Source organism: Myotis myotis, unplaced genomic scaffold (assembly GCF_014108235.1).
Source record: "Myotis myotis isolate mMyoMyo1 unplaced genomic scaffold, mMyoMyo1.p scaffold_m19_p_31, whole genome shotgun sequence".
Lineage (NCBI taxonomy): Eukaryota > Metazoa > Chordata > Mammalia > Chiroptera > Vespertilionidae > Myotis > Myotis myotis.
Window position 1 is genome coordinate 1,932,340 of NW_023416337.1, and position 16,045 is coordinate 1,948,384.

Genomic DNA, 16,045 nt, shown 5'->3' on the forward strand with positions numbered 1-16,045 from the left:
GCTCCGGTCATCACCAGGAATGAGGAGAGGGGCTGTGCCGACGAGTAAGAACCCTTCAGCGGGGACAGTTCTCCAGGTCAGGCCGCTCCATGTATCCTGCCAGACACAGCACTTTTCAAGGCCAGGGGGTTTTACTCTCCTGCACTGGACAGGGTGCCTTTTCGTGTTTGTTTTAGGGCTACTTTCAAACACCCTGACTGTCCCTTTACCTGCATGTCCAAAAGCACTGGGACGCGTCCCAGATCCTAGTTCCCAGAAGCTGCATTCTTTCAGAAATGGGTTTCATGCGCCTTAGCTGCGCCACTTCATTTCAGACAAGAGAGAGATCCAAAATAAAGAGGAAAGGGGGAAGGTGTGCATGGACTAGCAACTGCAAATCCCAAGAAAGTTACCATAAAATTCTGAAAAACACAATTCACGGACTCTATGTTTACCAGGCAGCTCCACCAGAAGGAACAGTGGGAACCTGGGAGAAAAGTGAACTACTTCCTGCCTGCTTCCTCCAGTCCCTGGTCCCGGAGCCTTCAGGTCACCGCGCCGAGGGAGCAAGGACCAGCTCTGCCATAGGTCAGGAGGCTGTAGGGGAGAGGGCCAGGGGCGGTGCTCTGGCAGGCTGGCAGGCGTGAGGGCTGACACCAGACTGCCTGGTTCTGATCCCAGTTCAGTCACTGATCTGGGGCTGGTTACTCCACCCCTCTGCCCAGCTTCCCCAAGCTCCACAGAGTATTCATCTCATCAGGCTGTTGCAAAGATGAAGCGAGTTACCACACGTCAAGTGCTGAGAAGGAAGCTGGGCACCAAGTCAACACTCAGCACATGGCTAGCACTAATAGTTTTCATTATTCTTTTCATAGTCACCTCATCCAATCCTCAGTAAACCCCCAGGAAGAAAGTGAAGCCCCAGGAGATGAAGTTATTATTTCTATAGCTAACAGTAACTAAGTGCATGGACTAGACACATGCCACAGATAAACTCACTCAATCTTCACAACTGCAACCGTGACTTCCCCCAATTCAGAGGAGGAAACTGGTCAAAAAGGGCAGGACCTAAGGTTCACATTCAGTTGTGTCTGACCCAGTTCCTGTTCTCCGTTCCTGCTGATGAGAGTGAACAAGAGACTATAGACAACGGTTTTCTTCACTGGAATCTGAAGCACTTCATTAAGTCCAACAGGTGTTTTTTTTTCTAAATATTCTACTCAACAACAGGAAAAGAATAAAATATTTGGAATTTTCTGGAGACTAAGAAAAAACACGCCTCATTTTAAAAATGTTATATTAATAGAATGATTCTCACCTGCCACTCGTATGTCACATGCTAATGCCAGTTCCAGACCACCACCTAAAGCGAGTCCATCCAGGGCAGCGATTGTCGGCACTGGCAGGTTCGCTGCAATAGAAAGAAGGGTGTCATGCCTCTTTAGTAAGTTACCTTACTGTGTAATTGATCTTAGATTTTCTCCTGTAAATATATTTTTAAATGGGCTATTGCATATAGAATTTTGTGTCCCTTTTGCCTTTAACAAAATACCATTTCCTTCATTGTTGTCCCATCATATAAATATGCAATAGTACCTTTAAATCTTCCCATATTATTGAGATACTTTCATAAATACTTTTTGTTGAATCAACAAATTCAGACAGATTTCAAGTCTAAATAATTAGTCCATGACCCTCCATGGGCTCCCTTGTGCTGAGGACGACCCTCTCATTGGAAGAAGTAACCATCTCCTCCAACAAGACAGAAGCAGCCCGCGTGGCTCGGGGGCATCAACACACTCGCTCTGTCCTTAGTCACCAGCACAATGCGCAGCCGCTGGGAGGTCACCGGGCTCCACCTCATGCCACACTTCAGATGGACGAAGCTCTGAGAAAGCTCCGGAAGCCTACCCACAAGCATGATGGGGAAAAGGTCAGCCAGTCACAGAACACAAACCAGACTCTCCTGAGTGCAGAAACAGCATGGTACTGACTAAGACCATTGTACAGTTAAATACTCAGATTTCATTTCCATAACTGAATATGGTGTCTGACGTGGGAATGTGAGCTGGGCGACCTGGCGAGGCACGGAAAAGGAAAGCTGCTCACTTCTAGACAAGACGCCACCAGCGCCAGCACCTCAAGGGAACTGACCCCGGAATATTTTCTTCTCAAGCTTAAACCTTCGCTCATGACCCCAGAGCAAAAGACACTGACACTTGCTACCAAGATTCATAAAAGCATTCTATTTTTCAATGCAAAGCTTCACATTTCCATAGTCAAAAATAACATAGGAAGGGTTCTGCTTCTTAGGACGTGGCGTTACGAGGCACCATCTCAACTGTCCTCACCACAGAAGAGAGCCGTGTGACCTGACAGAGGTGTCAGCTTAGCTGTGGTGGTCATCACACTGCAATATTTAAATATAGCAACTCAACAAATAGACACCTTCAGCTTATAGAATGTTATATGTCCATTATACCTCAAGTAAAAAGTCAAATAAAAGTAGGTAAAATAAAAAGGTACCATCCCTAAAAATCTCTCTCCCACAGGCATGTGAAATTCCACAGACCAAAAGGCTCATCCCTCGAGGCCTTGAAAACATACAAATGTGCTGAAGTGCAGAGACTTCAGGCCTCAGGCTTCTTCTAGGAGCAAAGCCTGCGGAGGCTGGGAGCAGCATGCCCGGCCTGGCACAGCACGGCCCCGTCTACACCCTCGCAGCACAGCAGGCCGTGGGGCCTGAACGGGCAGCTCAGAGCCCACGGGGCTCCCTCCCTGTGATGTGCTTTAGACCTCGGTGAAGAAACAAACAGAAAGCCAGGTTTACAGAGTATGAGTTTAATGAAAAAAAACACAACAATGTCTTGGTTCATTTATCTGACAAAAAGGAAGAAAAATCAATAAACAAATATAATGGCAACTTAATCTGAGTGGCTCCCAAGGTCATCTCCAGTCACTACAAATAAAATGGCATCACTTTGTTCCATCTCTCACCAGACTCCTTCCCCACTACGACCTCCCCAATCTCATCTCTCCCCTCAAAACCCGCCCCTAGGCCTCGCTGTGGCCTCAGCTCCTCTACCTCTAAGCTTCTGGGCCCACTCCCACTTACCTCCCCTCACAGCTCTAGTCCCACTGCAACTCCTGATACTGTGCTTGCTCCGCTTACCAGTGACACCATGAGACTGTCCCATAACCAGTGGGCATCACCTGGTCCCCAGTAAACTGAAGATCAGAGACATTCGCCTTGGAAACTCCTCCTCGAACACACTCTTCATCTGCCTGCTAGGGCCCTCCCTCATCTTTCCTGCCTTCCCATCTCCCTCTGGTTAGGTCTCAGCCTTCCTCCCCTCTCAATAGGGCTCTACCAGGAGGTCTCATTCCCACCCTAACTTTTACCCCCTATTTAAATACCAACAATGTCCCAATTTCTACCCAAACATCTCTCTAAACTGAATCTCCATGGCCACCTGCTTGTAAGACATCTCCACTGAAAAGCTTTATTGTGCTCAAACCAACTTCTTACCAATCCTTCTTCTAGCGTCTATATCACATTTGGTAGCACCTCCATCCATGTTACCCAAGCAGGCACCCTGAAGTCCTCCCGGTGTCCTCCTTTCCAATGCCTTGCACCCTACTGCTCTCTGAGTCCTGCCCACCAGCTCACACATCTGCAGTCCCCCTCCCTTTCCAAAGCCAGGGTCCCGGGTACCTCATTTCTCACCAGCAGGAAGTCTCAAATTGACCTTCCTGCAATTTTCCCCTTCATATTTCCTGCCAGATAATCTTCCTAAAGTGCAAACATAGTTATGTTATCCCACTATTTAAAACTGAAAACTGACCGGGCCGGTGTGACTCAGTGGTTGAGTGTTGACCTATGAACGGGTCACGGTTTGATTAACGGTCAGGGCACACGCCTGGGTTGCAGGCTCCATCCCCAGCAGGGGGCATGCAGGAGGCAGCCGTCATCATTGATCTTTCTCTCTCTCCCTTCCTCTCTGAAATCAATAAAAATACATTAAAAACAAAACAAAACAAAACTTGTACAATGATTTATTCCACATTGAGGATAAAAAGGGAGAAACCTCATAGCACAGCACAGGAAGCACCTGATGAACTCAGTTCTGTCCACCTGCACAACCTCCTCTCCAAGCTCAGACACCTACTCTGTGCTTCAGCCCCAAACCACTTACAGCCCCCAGAAGGCATTTCCATCCACGGCTGTGCACAAGCCGCACTCTGCCTGGAATGCCTCGCTAGCCCCTGCTGCCTTTCGAGGCGTTGCTCCTCCAAGTCCCTCCTGTCGTGCTTCCATGGCACTCTGTGCACACTTCCTCTCAGCAGCCAGCTCATGGCCATTCTGAAACAAAGGCCAGTGACGTCACACCAATGGTGGTCAGCAGGGTGCTTCTTACCACCCGGGACAAACCACAAGGTTTTTCACTGCTTCTGCTGTCTCCCTTATGCTGAACCTGGTATTCTCCCTACTTTTCTTTTTATTAATAACTTCTTTCACTTAATATTTTTAAATGGCATGAATACCAGCAGGCTACAGAGCTACGGAAAAGAAAAGGCAGCATTCCTAAGCTTTCAGAGCAACAGAGGGAAGGGCGGGTATTCTCTCCTTGCTGTGGGAAAATGTTGGCATGGGGAGTGCTAACGGCACTCAAATATCTGTTGCAAGCTGACTCTTCTTAGAAAGAGAGATAACAAAAGTGAGTTTTAAAGGGCCCCCAAACGCAAACTCAGGCCTGAAATATGTGTACTACTAAGTTCCATTTCTGAAAATTCCAACCCATCTAATATAATAATAGAGGAATATGCAGGTTAGCCGGGACGCCGTAACATCACGACCGATCTACAAGGGGCAGAGAGCTACAGGAGGGCGGGGCAGAGAGCTACGAGCACACGGATTCGTGCACAGTGCTATTAGTAGTAAATAAATAGGAACAAATTGATGTGATATATATGGAAAGGGGATTTTTCTTCACATCGAATTGTGCACTGATAATAAAGACTAAGTAGAAGGGCTGAAGGAATAAATCGGCTGTAAATTACAAAAGTAATGTTCCATACCTTCCTAAGCCTTGAAGCACAACAGAAAGAACACGGGAAGTTTACAATTCTTGGTCATTTACAATGTTCTTAACACTGCAACTCAGAGAGACAAATGCCTCAAAAAGAGTTGGCAAGGCTTCACTCTCCATTTTGATTAGTATTCTCAAATCAATATACTTACAAATATCACAGTTAGCCAACAGAAAGTTTAAAATCTTTATTCTAAAAAATATAGTCATTAAAAAATTTTACTGTACATAAAAAACACAAATAAAATTAGTTAAATGCCCTCCCTTCCCCATCACTGTGAAAGTTACTATAAGCTAACCTTATGCTGATAAAACAAATGATGTGGAAGGTAGCAGGTTCTACATAACTTAGAGTACGGGATTTACATGATGGAGTGATAGAAAATGAGTAGAAATAAACAAATGCAAATATGCTGATCTGGGAAGTGAGGGGGCAGGAGTGACTGAAATGAATCTTCTCATTGCTTAAGTGTTCTTAATTTTGAAATCAGAGAATATAACACTTTTTCCTCCACATACTTAAACTTTTGGAAGTAATAAAATTTTCAAGCTGCTGTAGGTCAGTGGTTAGAGCACTGGCCTGTGCACCTTGCAGGCTCGAATCCTGGTCAAGGGCACATACCTGGGTTGCAGGTTTGATCCTCAGCCCTGGTAGGGGTACATGCTAGAGGCAACCAATCGATGTATCTCTCTCACATTGATGTTTCTCTCTCCCCCCCCTCTCTCTCCCACCCCAACCTCCCACCCTCTCTAAAAATCAATGGGAAAATGTTTTTAAATTTGACAGTTAAGACCTTAAGAAATTTTCTCAAGAGGATAGAAGTTTTTAAAATTATAACTTATATGAAATACATAATACAAAATGACAAGAAATGTGGGGGTCCTTACAAAAAAAAAGGAAATTAACACACTTAAATCATTAAATAAACTACGTGGTACTTTCAAATATTAATTAACATAAATTAGCATTGTACAAATCATTAAATACATTTTTCCTCCTAAAGAATTATTTAATATTACAGCTTAGTATTCAATGAGCAATTGAATTTCAACCATTTTAAAAGATTATGAATCCTGAAATTATACATAATCCTAATATTTCCCTGATTTTCTTTCTTTTTAAAAAATTAATTATTTAATTACAGTTGAAAGATGTTTTTCTTAGTAAATTTTTTTCAGGAAAATATGAGTCATCTCAAAACACGTTAGTTTCATAGTTAACAACTGGGTTTTATAGCTCATATTTCTACCTGGGAGCGTTTAATAATCTTAGTGAGAACTCAATAAAGCATACCGTTAGGAAGGCAGGTTATCAGTTTCAAAGAACTGAGAAATATCAAAATGGCAGTTGTATAGGAAAGAGTGAACTGAATGAAAGAGGGCCTGCCAGGAGCAAAGGCCCTCCCAAAGGCAATAGGAAGAAAGTGTGACTCAACATTATGCAACCAACAGGATCAGATGCTATTTTTGAGTGCAGTACTAGGAAGTAAGCCAGGTATGACAAAGAAGACAATAATCCTTTGAAATGCTCCTAAAAATATAAAGCAAACAATGAAAGTTTTGCTATTTTAAAAAGAAAATAAAAGAGGTGCAAGGGGAGGCTCTGGTCTATTCAGGGGTTTGCAGGACACCCACGGGGAAGATAGCTGAGGCCAGAAAACCATGAATGTGGGGAAAAGGAAAGACAGGGTCTGCTTTCAACTCTGAGGTACAATACATAATGTAAGTTTTTGGATGTTTCTAAAAATATAAACAGGCTAATTGCTACAAAAAAAATGCTAGTGTCAGTCATGATTTTTTAAATTTGGTTTTGTTTAAAGCAGTGGTCGCCAACCTTTCGGACCATACGGACCACCAGTGGTCCGAGGACCACCAGTTGGCGACCACTGGTTTAAAGAATAGTGTTCTTATACAAAACTGAAAAATCAATATTTCAAAAGAAATGCCCTTATAGTATACTGGTAGTCTAACTTTATTGGAATCATTCAAGAATAGAAACAAAATCAAGATTAGCTGAAAACTAAATGGTGATGGACAGATACTTCATTTGAACATACAATACAGTGTACAGATAATGTGCTGTAGAATTGTGAATCTGAAATCTATCAGATTTTGTTAACCAGTGTCACCCAAAAAAATTCAATTTAAAAAAAGACTTAAGCTCTGTCTGGTGTGGCTCAGTTGTTTGGGTGTTGTCTTGTGCACTGAAAGGTTTGCTGGTGCAATTCCTGATCAGAGCACATGGACTTGATCCCCAGTTGCCAGGCGTTCAGGAGGCAGCAGATTGATGTTTCACTCTCACATCAATGTTTTATTCTCACATCAATGTTTCTCTCTCTCTCTCTCTCTCTCTCTCTCTCTCTCTCTCTCTCTCTCTCTCTTCCTTAAAAAAGTCAATTAAAAAATCTTAAAAAACATTGATGTGAGAGAAACAGGGCCCAGGCTGGGGAGGAGCCTGCAACCAAGGTATGTTCCCTTGACCGGAATCGATCCTGGGACTCTTTGATCTGACGTTCTATCCACTGAGCCGAACAGGCTAGGGCTACAGCCACGTTTTACAACATTCCTCAGATAATGAGTTTTGTCCAAACCCAGTAAAAATCCAACCAGGATGCCCTGGCTGGGTGGCTTAGTTGGTTGGAGTGTTGTCCCCTACACCTAAAGGTTGCAGGTTTGATCCCCAATCAGGCACATGTGGGAGGCAACTGATCTCTCTCAAATGGATTTTCTCTGTCTTTCTTTCTCTCTCCCTTCCTCCCTCTCTAAAAATCAATGAACAGAAAAACATCAATGAGGACTAAAAATGGCAGCAAAGTGGATGCTGCACAGACATGCTCCCAGGAACAAACTGGTATTACAACTAAAATATAGAAAACTTCCTGACTAATCAATGGAAAACTCGCAGGAGAAAACCCTGATACCCGAGGACCGAATGTGGAGACCACAAAGAGAAAGGTAGGAGGGGCGGAGGCACAAAAGGGCTGGTAGGGCACCCACAGACAGCAACTGAAGTCTTGGAGAGATACCGCAGCTGTGGGGGGTTGCCACTGAGAACTGTGGGATATAACCCCGAACCTGGGCCCCCCAGTAGAGAGCACCAGAACTGAGAAGGGTACTCACATAAAACTGGCTGTGAAAAGCAGTGAGGTACTGTCTGCTAGGGAGTAACAGCTGAAAATTTAGGCACTCTCTTAAAGGGCCAATGCACTAAACTCCCTGTGGAGCCACCCACATTGTGCTCCAGCAGAGGGAGGGTGAAGCGGACTAAAGTTGTGAGAGCAGAAGCCAGGACTAGGGACTCAGGGGATAGAGCTCAGAAGGCAGACACCACAACTTTCCTAGGCTGTCATTCCCTCATGCTGCAGAGGACATCTTTCCCACATAGACATCTGCCTCTCCTGGGGGGAAGACAGTTGACACACCCTATTGGAAAACACCTTGTCCTGAGGCCACCTAAGAGATTAAAAGTAACAATTAGCCTCCAGGCAGAAGGAGGCTAATTTCAACTGCCCCACCCTGTTGAAAAAAAACTCTCGCTACACCTGAGGACAATTGCCTGGGGAGCAATTCAAGATGGAATCCTATCAGTCTGTAGGCAGAGGCAGTCTCTGGAGGCTTCGAGTCTTTGCCTGATCTAATTAGTCAGAAACAGCCTTTAACAGTCTTGCACTAGAGATTGAGAGGTGTAGAGGCTCTACCTAATACATACTCACAAACCCAAATGGGAAATGAAGAGACAAAGAAACAAACCCCAAATGAAAGGATTAGAGAATTCTCCAGAAGAAGAGATAAATGAAGCAGAGATAAGAAATTTATCCAAATCAGAGTTCAGAATAATGATGGTAAAAATGCTCAACAGCATGAAAAAAGATATAATAACTATGAAAAAAAGAACAGTTTAAGATAAAGAATGGTGTAACACCATTAAAGAACACACTGGAAGGAATACACAACAGATTAGGGGAAGCTGAGTCTTGAATCAGTGAATTAGAAGACAGAGTTGAATATACCACTCAATTAGAGAACCAAAAAGAAAAAAAAACAATTAAAAGACAGGAGGACAGCTTAAGGGAGCTGTGGCACAATGTGAAACGTAACAATATTAGAATAGCAGGTGTGCAAGAAGAGGCAGAAAGGCATAGAGAAGGTGTTTGAAGAAATAATGGCAGAAAACTTCCCTAACCTGGTAAAGGAAAGAGTCACATAAGAGCAGGAGGCACAGGGAACCCCAAACAAGAAGAACCCAAACAGGTCCACATCCAGACACATCATAATTAAAATGTCAAAAATTAAAGACAAAGAGATAACCTTAAAGGCAGTAAGAGAAAAGGAAACTGTTACCTACAAAGGAGTTCCCATAAGGCTGACACCTGATTTCTCACCAGAAACTCTACAGGCCAGAAGGGAATGGCATGAAGTGCTCAAGGTGATGGAAAGCAAGGATCTGAGACCAAGATTACTATATCCAGCAAGGCTGTCATTCAAAATAGAGTCAAATAAACAGCTTCCCAGACCAAAAAAAAAAAAAAAGGCTAAAAGAGCACCTCACCACCAAGCCAGCATTACAAGAAATGCTAACGTAATTGCTGTAATGAGAAGAAGAAACAGAAAGAGAAACCAGATGGATTTAATTGACATTTATAGACCATTTCACCCCAATAGAGCAGAATATACATTCTTCTTAAGGGAAGAAGGATCAGTCACAAAGACAGACCACATGTTAGGACACAAAACAAGTCTCTACAAGTTCAAGAAGACTGAAATCATATCAAGTATCTTCTCAGATCACAGTGGAATGAAATTAGAAATCAACTACAGTAAAAACACCCCAAAACATTCAAACACATGGAGGCTAAATAGTATGTTATTAAACAACTAGAGGCCTGTTGCACGAAGAGATTTGTGCAATAGGCCTTCCCTTCCCCTGGCTGCTGGCACTGATTTTCCTCCGGCACCCAGGACCCAGGCCTTCGCTCCGGACAGAGCCTTCAGTCTTCACGGCTCCGGACGGAGCCTTCAGTCTTCGCGGCTCTGGACAGAGCCTTCATTCTTCGCTCTGCCACTTCGCCCCTATGTATGCAAATTAACCGCCATCTTTGTTGGGTTAATTTGCATACACTCCTGATTGGCTGGTGAGCATAGTGGAGGGGCAGTCAATTTACATGTTTGTCTATTATTAGGTAAAAAATGAATGGATTACCAATGAAATCAAGAAAGAAATCAAAAGCTTCCTGGAAACAAATGAAAATGAACACACAACAACCCAAAATCTCTGGGACACAGCAAAAGCAGCCCTGAAAGGGGAGTTCATAGCTCAACAGGCATACTTCAAAAAACAAGAAAAATCAGCAATAAACTATTTAACCCTACAACTTAAAGAACTAGAAAGAGAACAACAAGAAAAGCCCAGAGTAAGTAGAAAGAAGGAAATAATAAAGAGTAGAACAGAAATAAATAACATAGAGACTAAAAAAACAATACCAAAAAAAAATCAATGAAACCAAGAGCTGTATCTTTGAAAGGATAAACAAAATTGATAAACCATTAGCCAGACTCATCAAGAAACAAAGAAAGAAGACCTAAATAAATAAAATCAGAAACGAAAGTGGAGAAGTAACCACTGACACCACAGAAATACAAAGGATTGTAAGAAAATACTATGAACTACTGGTATATGCCAACAAGCTGGACAGTGTGGATGAAACAGACAAATTCCTAGAAAAATATAATCTTCTGAAACTAAATCAGGAAGAATAAAAAAAAACCTGAATAGGCCAATAACAACTGATGAAAGAGAAGCAGTAATGAAAAAACTTCCACCAAACAAAAGCCCAGGTCCATGTGGCTTCACAGGGGAGTTTTACCAAACATTCAAAGAAGAATTAAAATCATACTCCTTAAACTATTTCATAAAATCCAAGAGAAAGGAACACTTCCAAACTCTTTTTACGAGGCCAGCATTATCCTAATTCCAAAACCAGATAAAGACACTACAAAGAAAGAGAATTACAGGTCAATATCTCTGATGAACATAGATGCTAAAATCACCGAACAAAATATTAGCAAGTCACATCCAGCAATACATTAAAAAGATTAGACACCATGACCAAGTGGGATTTATTCCAGGGATGCAAGGCTGGTACAATATGTGTAAATCAATAAATGTGATACATCACATAAACAAATTGAAAATCAAAAATCACACGATCACATCAATAAACGCAGAAAAAACATTCGACAAAATCCAACACCCATTTTTGATAAAAACTCTCAGCAAAGTGGGAATAGAGGGAGCATATCTCAACATGATAAAGGCCATATATGACAAACCTACAGCCAACATCATACTCAATGGGCAAAAACTAAAACCATTTCCTGTAAGAACAGGAACAAGACAGGGATGCCCACTTTCACCACTCCTATTCGACATAGTACTGTAAGTGCTAGCCATAGTGATCAGACAAGAAGAAATAAAAGGCATCCAAATTGGAAAAGAAGAAGTAAAACTGTCATTATTTGCAGATGACATGTTATTGTACATAGAAAACCCCAAAGACTCCATAAAAAAACTACTAGACTTAATAAATGAATTCAGCAATGTAGCAGGATACAAAATTAACACCCAGAAATCTATGGCTCTTTTATATACCAATTAGTGGCCCACTGCACGAAATTCTTGCACGTTAAAAGGGGATTAATTCGAGGAAATATTTTAATATTGCTATTTGCCCTTTCTCTATAATAGAAGTGTCAGAGATTAAAAAAAATTAGTAAAATGTATATGAAAATCTTCCTCCTGTCAGAGTCTGGGGTGCACCACGGGACCCAAAGTCAAGTCTCCACCCACCCACGTGCGCCTTGAAATCACGTGAGACCCAGACCCAGCCAGCCCCACCCGCATTGGGCTAGATCCAGACCCAGCCGGTCCCACCCTTGTCAAGCCCCGCCAGGTGTGGGGCGCAGCCTCAGGTCCCCTGGCCCGGCGCCAGGGCGGGGGGTGCGGCCTGAGGTCCCCCAGCCCAGGCCAGGGGGCGGGGCATGCCTTGAGGTCCCCCATCAAGCCCCAGCGTGCAGGGGACGCGGCCTGAGATCCCCTGTCAAACCCCACTGGGCGGGGGGAGCAGCCTCAGGTCCCCCGGCCTGGCACCGGGAGGGGGGTGCAGTCTCAGGTCCCCCATCAAGCCCCGCCAGGAGGGGGGCACAGCCTCAGGTTCCCCCATCACGCCCCGCTGGCTGGGGAGGCGCGGCCTGAGGTCCCCCAGCCCATGGCAATGGGAGCAGCCTGAGGTCTCTCGGCCCAGCACTGGGGTGGGGAGGAGCACCTTGAGGTCCCCCGTCAAGCCCCACTGGACCAGGGGTGCAGCCTGGCACCGGGGCGGGGGTTGCAGCCTCAGGTTCCCTGGCCCAGTGCCAGGGCCGGGGGCGTGGCCTGAGTCCCCCATCAAGCCCTACTGGGCAGGGGGCACACCTTGAGGTCTCCTGTCAAGCCCTGCCAGGTGGGGGGCACAACCTCAGGTCCCTTGGCCCGGTGCCAGGGTGGGGGGCACGTCCTGAAGTCCCCCGTCAAGCCTCGCTGGGTGGGGGGAGCAGCCTGAGGTCCCCTGGCCCGGCGCTGGGTGAGGGGGCGTAGCCTGAGGTCCCCCATCAATCCCTGCCTGGTGGGGGGGCGCGGCCTGAGGTCCCCTGTCCTGGCACCAGGGCAGGGGGAGCGGCCTGAGGTCCCTCTCAAGCCCCACAGGAGAGGGGGGCTGAGGGGGGTACAGCCTCAGGTCCCAGCTGATTGCTCGTTAAGGCTCATTACAGGAACTCGGCCTCTACTGTGGGTGCAGCTATCTTGTGTTACAGAAACCCCCCCCTCCACTGTGGGCGCCATTATCTTTGTGGCAGAGTGACAGTCAATTTGCATATCCCCTCTTTATTATATAGGACTAGAGGCCTGGTGCATGAAAATCGTGCACGGGTGGGGGGTCCCTCAGCCCGGCCTGCACCCTCTCCAATCTGGAACCCCTACACCTTTTTCTTATCTAGGTAACCTCTTCACATTTAAAAAAATTAACTGAAATACCACTTACTCTAGGAAATCCTCTTTGAACAAATCTCTTTACAATCTGTATTAAGTATTTTCATAGTATACCATTCTTTTTCTTTAGCAGCAACTTAGAGTGGATGCAATGTGCTTCTCATTCTTGCCTCTGAATTCTTTCTTGTTGCTCTTGTAATAGCAAAGCTTATCCAATTTACATTTGCACTTCAAGGGCTTATATTTGTTTCAGTTTCTAGTTGGCTCCCTGCTTTTTTTTTTAAGCAATAAATTTGGGTTGTGATAGTAAGCCTCACTTGTAATCAAGCCTGTAGGTCTCCCTATCTGAATATTTCTATAATGCCTATCACTTTAGCATACCAAAGATTGTGTTCTTTTATAGAAAATAACACTAAATGTCACCTGATCATTTGATCTTCTAGTAATATTTTATAGCAAGATGTATTATTCTAGTAATTTAACTATTACAAAACTGAGGCATGCAGAAATAAATCACATTGAACAATAAAGAATATCTCAAATATCAAAGCATAGTACATTTAGGGCCCCCCTTGTTCTGTGACTCAAATATCATAGCATAGTACATTTGCCAATGTTATCCCCAATAAGGGTTTAAGCTCCAAAATTTATAGGGAACTCATATAACTTAACAAAAGATAAATAATCCATTAAAAAAAATGGGCAAAGGACCTAAATAGACACTTTTTGAAAGAGGACATAAGGAAGGCCAAGAGACATATGAAAACATGCACAAAGTCACTAATCATCCGAGAGATGCAAATCAAAACAATAATGTGGTACCATCTCACACCTGTCAGAATGGCTATCAACAAATCGACAAAGGACAACTGCTGGTGAGGATGTGGAGAAAAAGGAACCCTAGTGCACTGCTGGTGGGAATGCAGACTGGTGCAGCCACTGTGGAAAATAGTATGGAATTTCCTCAAAAAAATTAAAGATGGAACTCCCATTTGACTCAGTAATCCCACTTATAGGAATATATCCCAAGAAAACAGAAACACCAATCAGAAAGGACATATGCTCCCCTATGTTCATAGCAGCACAATTTACAATAGCTAAGATTTGAAATCAGCTTAAGTGCCCATCAGCAGATGAGTGGATTAGAAAACTCTGGTATATCTACACAATGGAATACTACGCTGCTGTAAAAAAGAAGGAATTCTTACCATTTGCAACAGCATGGATGGAGCTGAAGGGCATTATGCTAAGTGAAATAAGCCAGTCAGAGAAAGACAAATATCACATGATCTCACTCATTTGTGGAATATAATGAACAACATAAACTGATGAACAAAAGTAGAGCCAGAGAAAAAAATATTTTAGAATATAATTGTCTATTTCTCATTTTAGATTCTTCCCTTTCTCTGATCCCATCATTTTTTCTTAGTGTTTTATCTATAAGTTAAAATGGACTCATATGTATATTACTTGATTTATTAATTTTAAATTACATCACTCAACCTCTGTTTATAAAAGATCAGGAAATGAGCCCAGCCGGCATGGCTCAGTGGTTGAGTGTCGACCTATGAACCAGGAGGTTGTGGTTCGATTCCCAGTCAGGGCACGTGCTGGGGTTGTGGGCTCCATCCCCAGTGGGGGGCATGCAGGAGGCAGCTGATCAATGATTCTCTCTCATCACTGATGTTTCTATCTCTCTTTCTCTCTTTTCCTCTCTGAAATCAATAAAAATATGCACTTTTTAAAAAAATCAGGAAATGAGAATATTTTCTTTTGTTGGACTTACCATTTTTATATTAATCAAGTCATGTAATTTTAAAAACATGATTGAGGTGTAATTGACATACGTGAATTGTATGTACTGACGTGTACATGTGGTAGCTGAGTGGTGAGGCCATCACCCGTCAGGGGGTGAGCATGTCCATCACTCCAGAAGCTTCCGCACCCTTGGCAATCCCTCTCTCCTGTCCCTGCCCCACTTTCCCCAGACAACTGCCCAGTTGCTCTCTTTCACTAGAGACTAGTTTCCATTTTAAGAATTTTAAAAATGGAACACAGTGTGGATTATTTTGTATGTCATCTTTCTGTCAGCGTATTCTTTTTGGAGCTCACCGATGTCTAGCATGTATGAGTATTGGCTGCTTTTACTGCTGAGCAGGGTCTCATTGTGGGACGGTGTTGTGTGAGACATTTGGGGGGTGCAGCTTGGTCAGCTGCACATGCATCTGCTGCAGACACGTGTGTGTGAACTTTTGCTTCTTTACACAGGAGCCCACCCAGGCCGGTTTTTCCTCCCTCTCAGTGCAGTGGGTGGGTCAGCGCTCCCCCTGGGAGGGGAGGTGATCAGGTCCTGGTTCCTGGTGTCCAGACCTTCTCCTGGGGGGTCTTGTTAAAGTGCTGATCCTGGTCCAGAAGGCAGGGTGGGCCTGGGTGTCTACATTTGAACAACTTTCCAGGTGACTCTAATGCTGCTTGTTCACACTTTGAATAGCCTGTGACTAATGAAGCAGGAGGTAATGATATATTTTTTCCTGCATCTCAGACCGTGACAGTAGAGAGGTGGGACTATAAAGAACAACTGTTGATACAACGTAGCTCTGCAGCCGAAAGATGCCGGCGTTATCGACAGAAAATGTCTGAAGAACAACATGCGTCTGATCTTGAAAGAAGGCGGCATCTGTAACAGAATGTATCTGAAGACTAGCTATTGGAAAAACGTCACTCCGATGCCAAAAAACACTGGCGTCATCAACAGAAATGTCTAAAGACCAACGTGCCTTTGAAGTTGAAAGAAGGCGGTGCAATGACAGAATATGTCGAGAGAATAGTCATCAACAAGTACTACCAATGCTGGTAGGAACTGCCTTCTCAGCAAGAATGGAGTACATGAGGATGCAATTCTCGAACATAGTTGTGGTGGAATGACTGTTCGATGTGAATTTTGCCTATCACTAAA

At 43.9% G+C, this 16,045-nt stretch overlaps 1 protein-coding gene across 11 annotated transcripts in view; it reads right to left on the minus strand.

The window, feature by feature from the left end:
* AUH (AU RNA binding methylglutaconyl-CoA hydratase) overlaps positions 1 to 16,045 on the minus strand; it is a 176,369-nt gene that overhangs the window by 109,858 nt on the left and 50,466 nt on the right. For 10 of the 11 annotated variants that reach the window (XR_004966653.1, XR_004966654.1, XM_036302413.1 and 7 more), the window contains one exon: positions 1,298 to 1,390. The exons of the other annotated variant lie outside the window; for it this stretch is intronic. Coding sequence is in view for 8 of the 10 variants with exons in the window: in XM_036302413.1 (XP_036158306.1) it covers positions 1,298 to 1,390 (93 nt within the window). In the remaining 2 variants the exon portion in view is untranslated. The remainder of the gene's footprint in view (positions 1 to 1,297; positions 1,391 to 16,045) is intronic. 11 annotated transcript variants of the gene reach the window in all.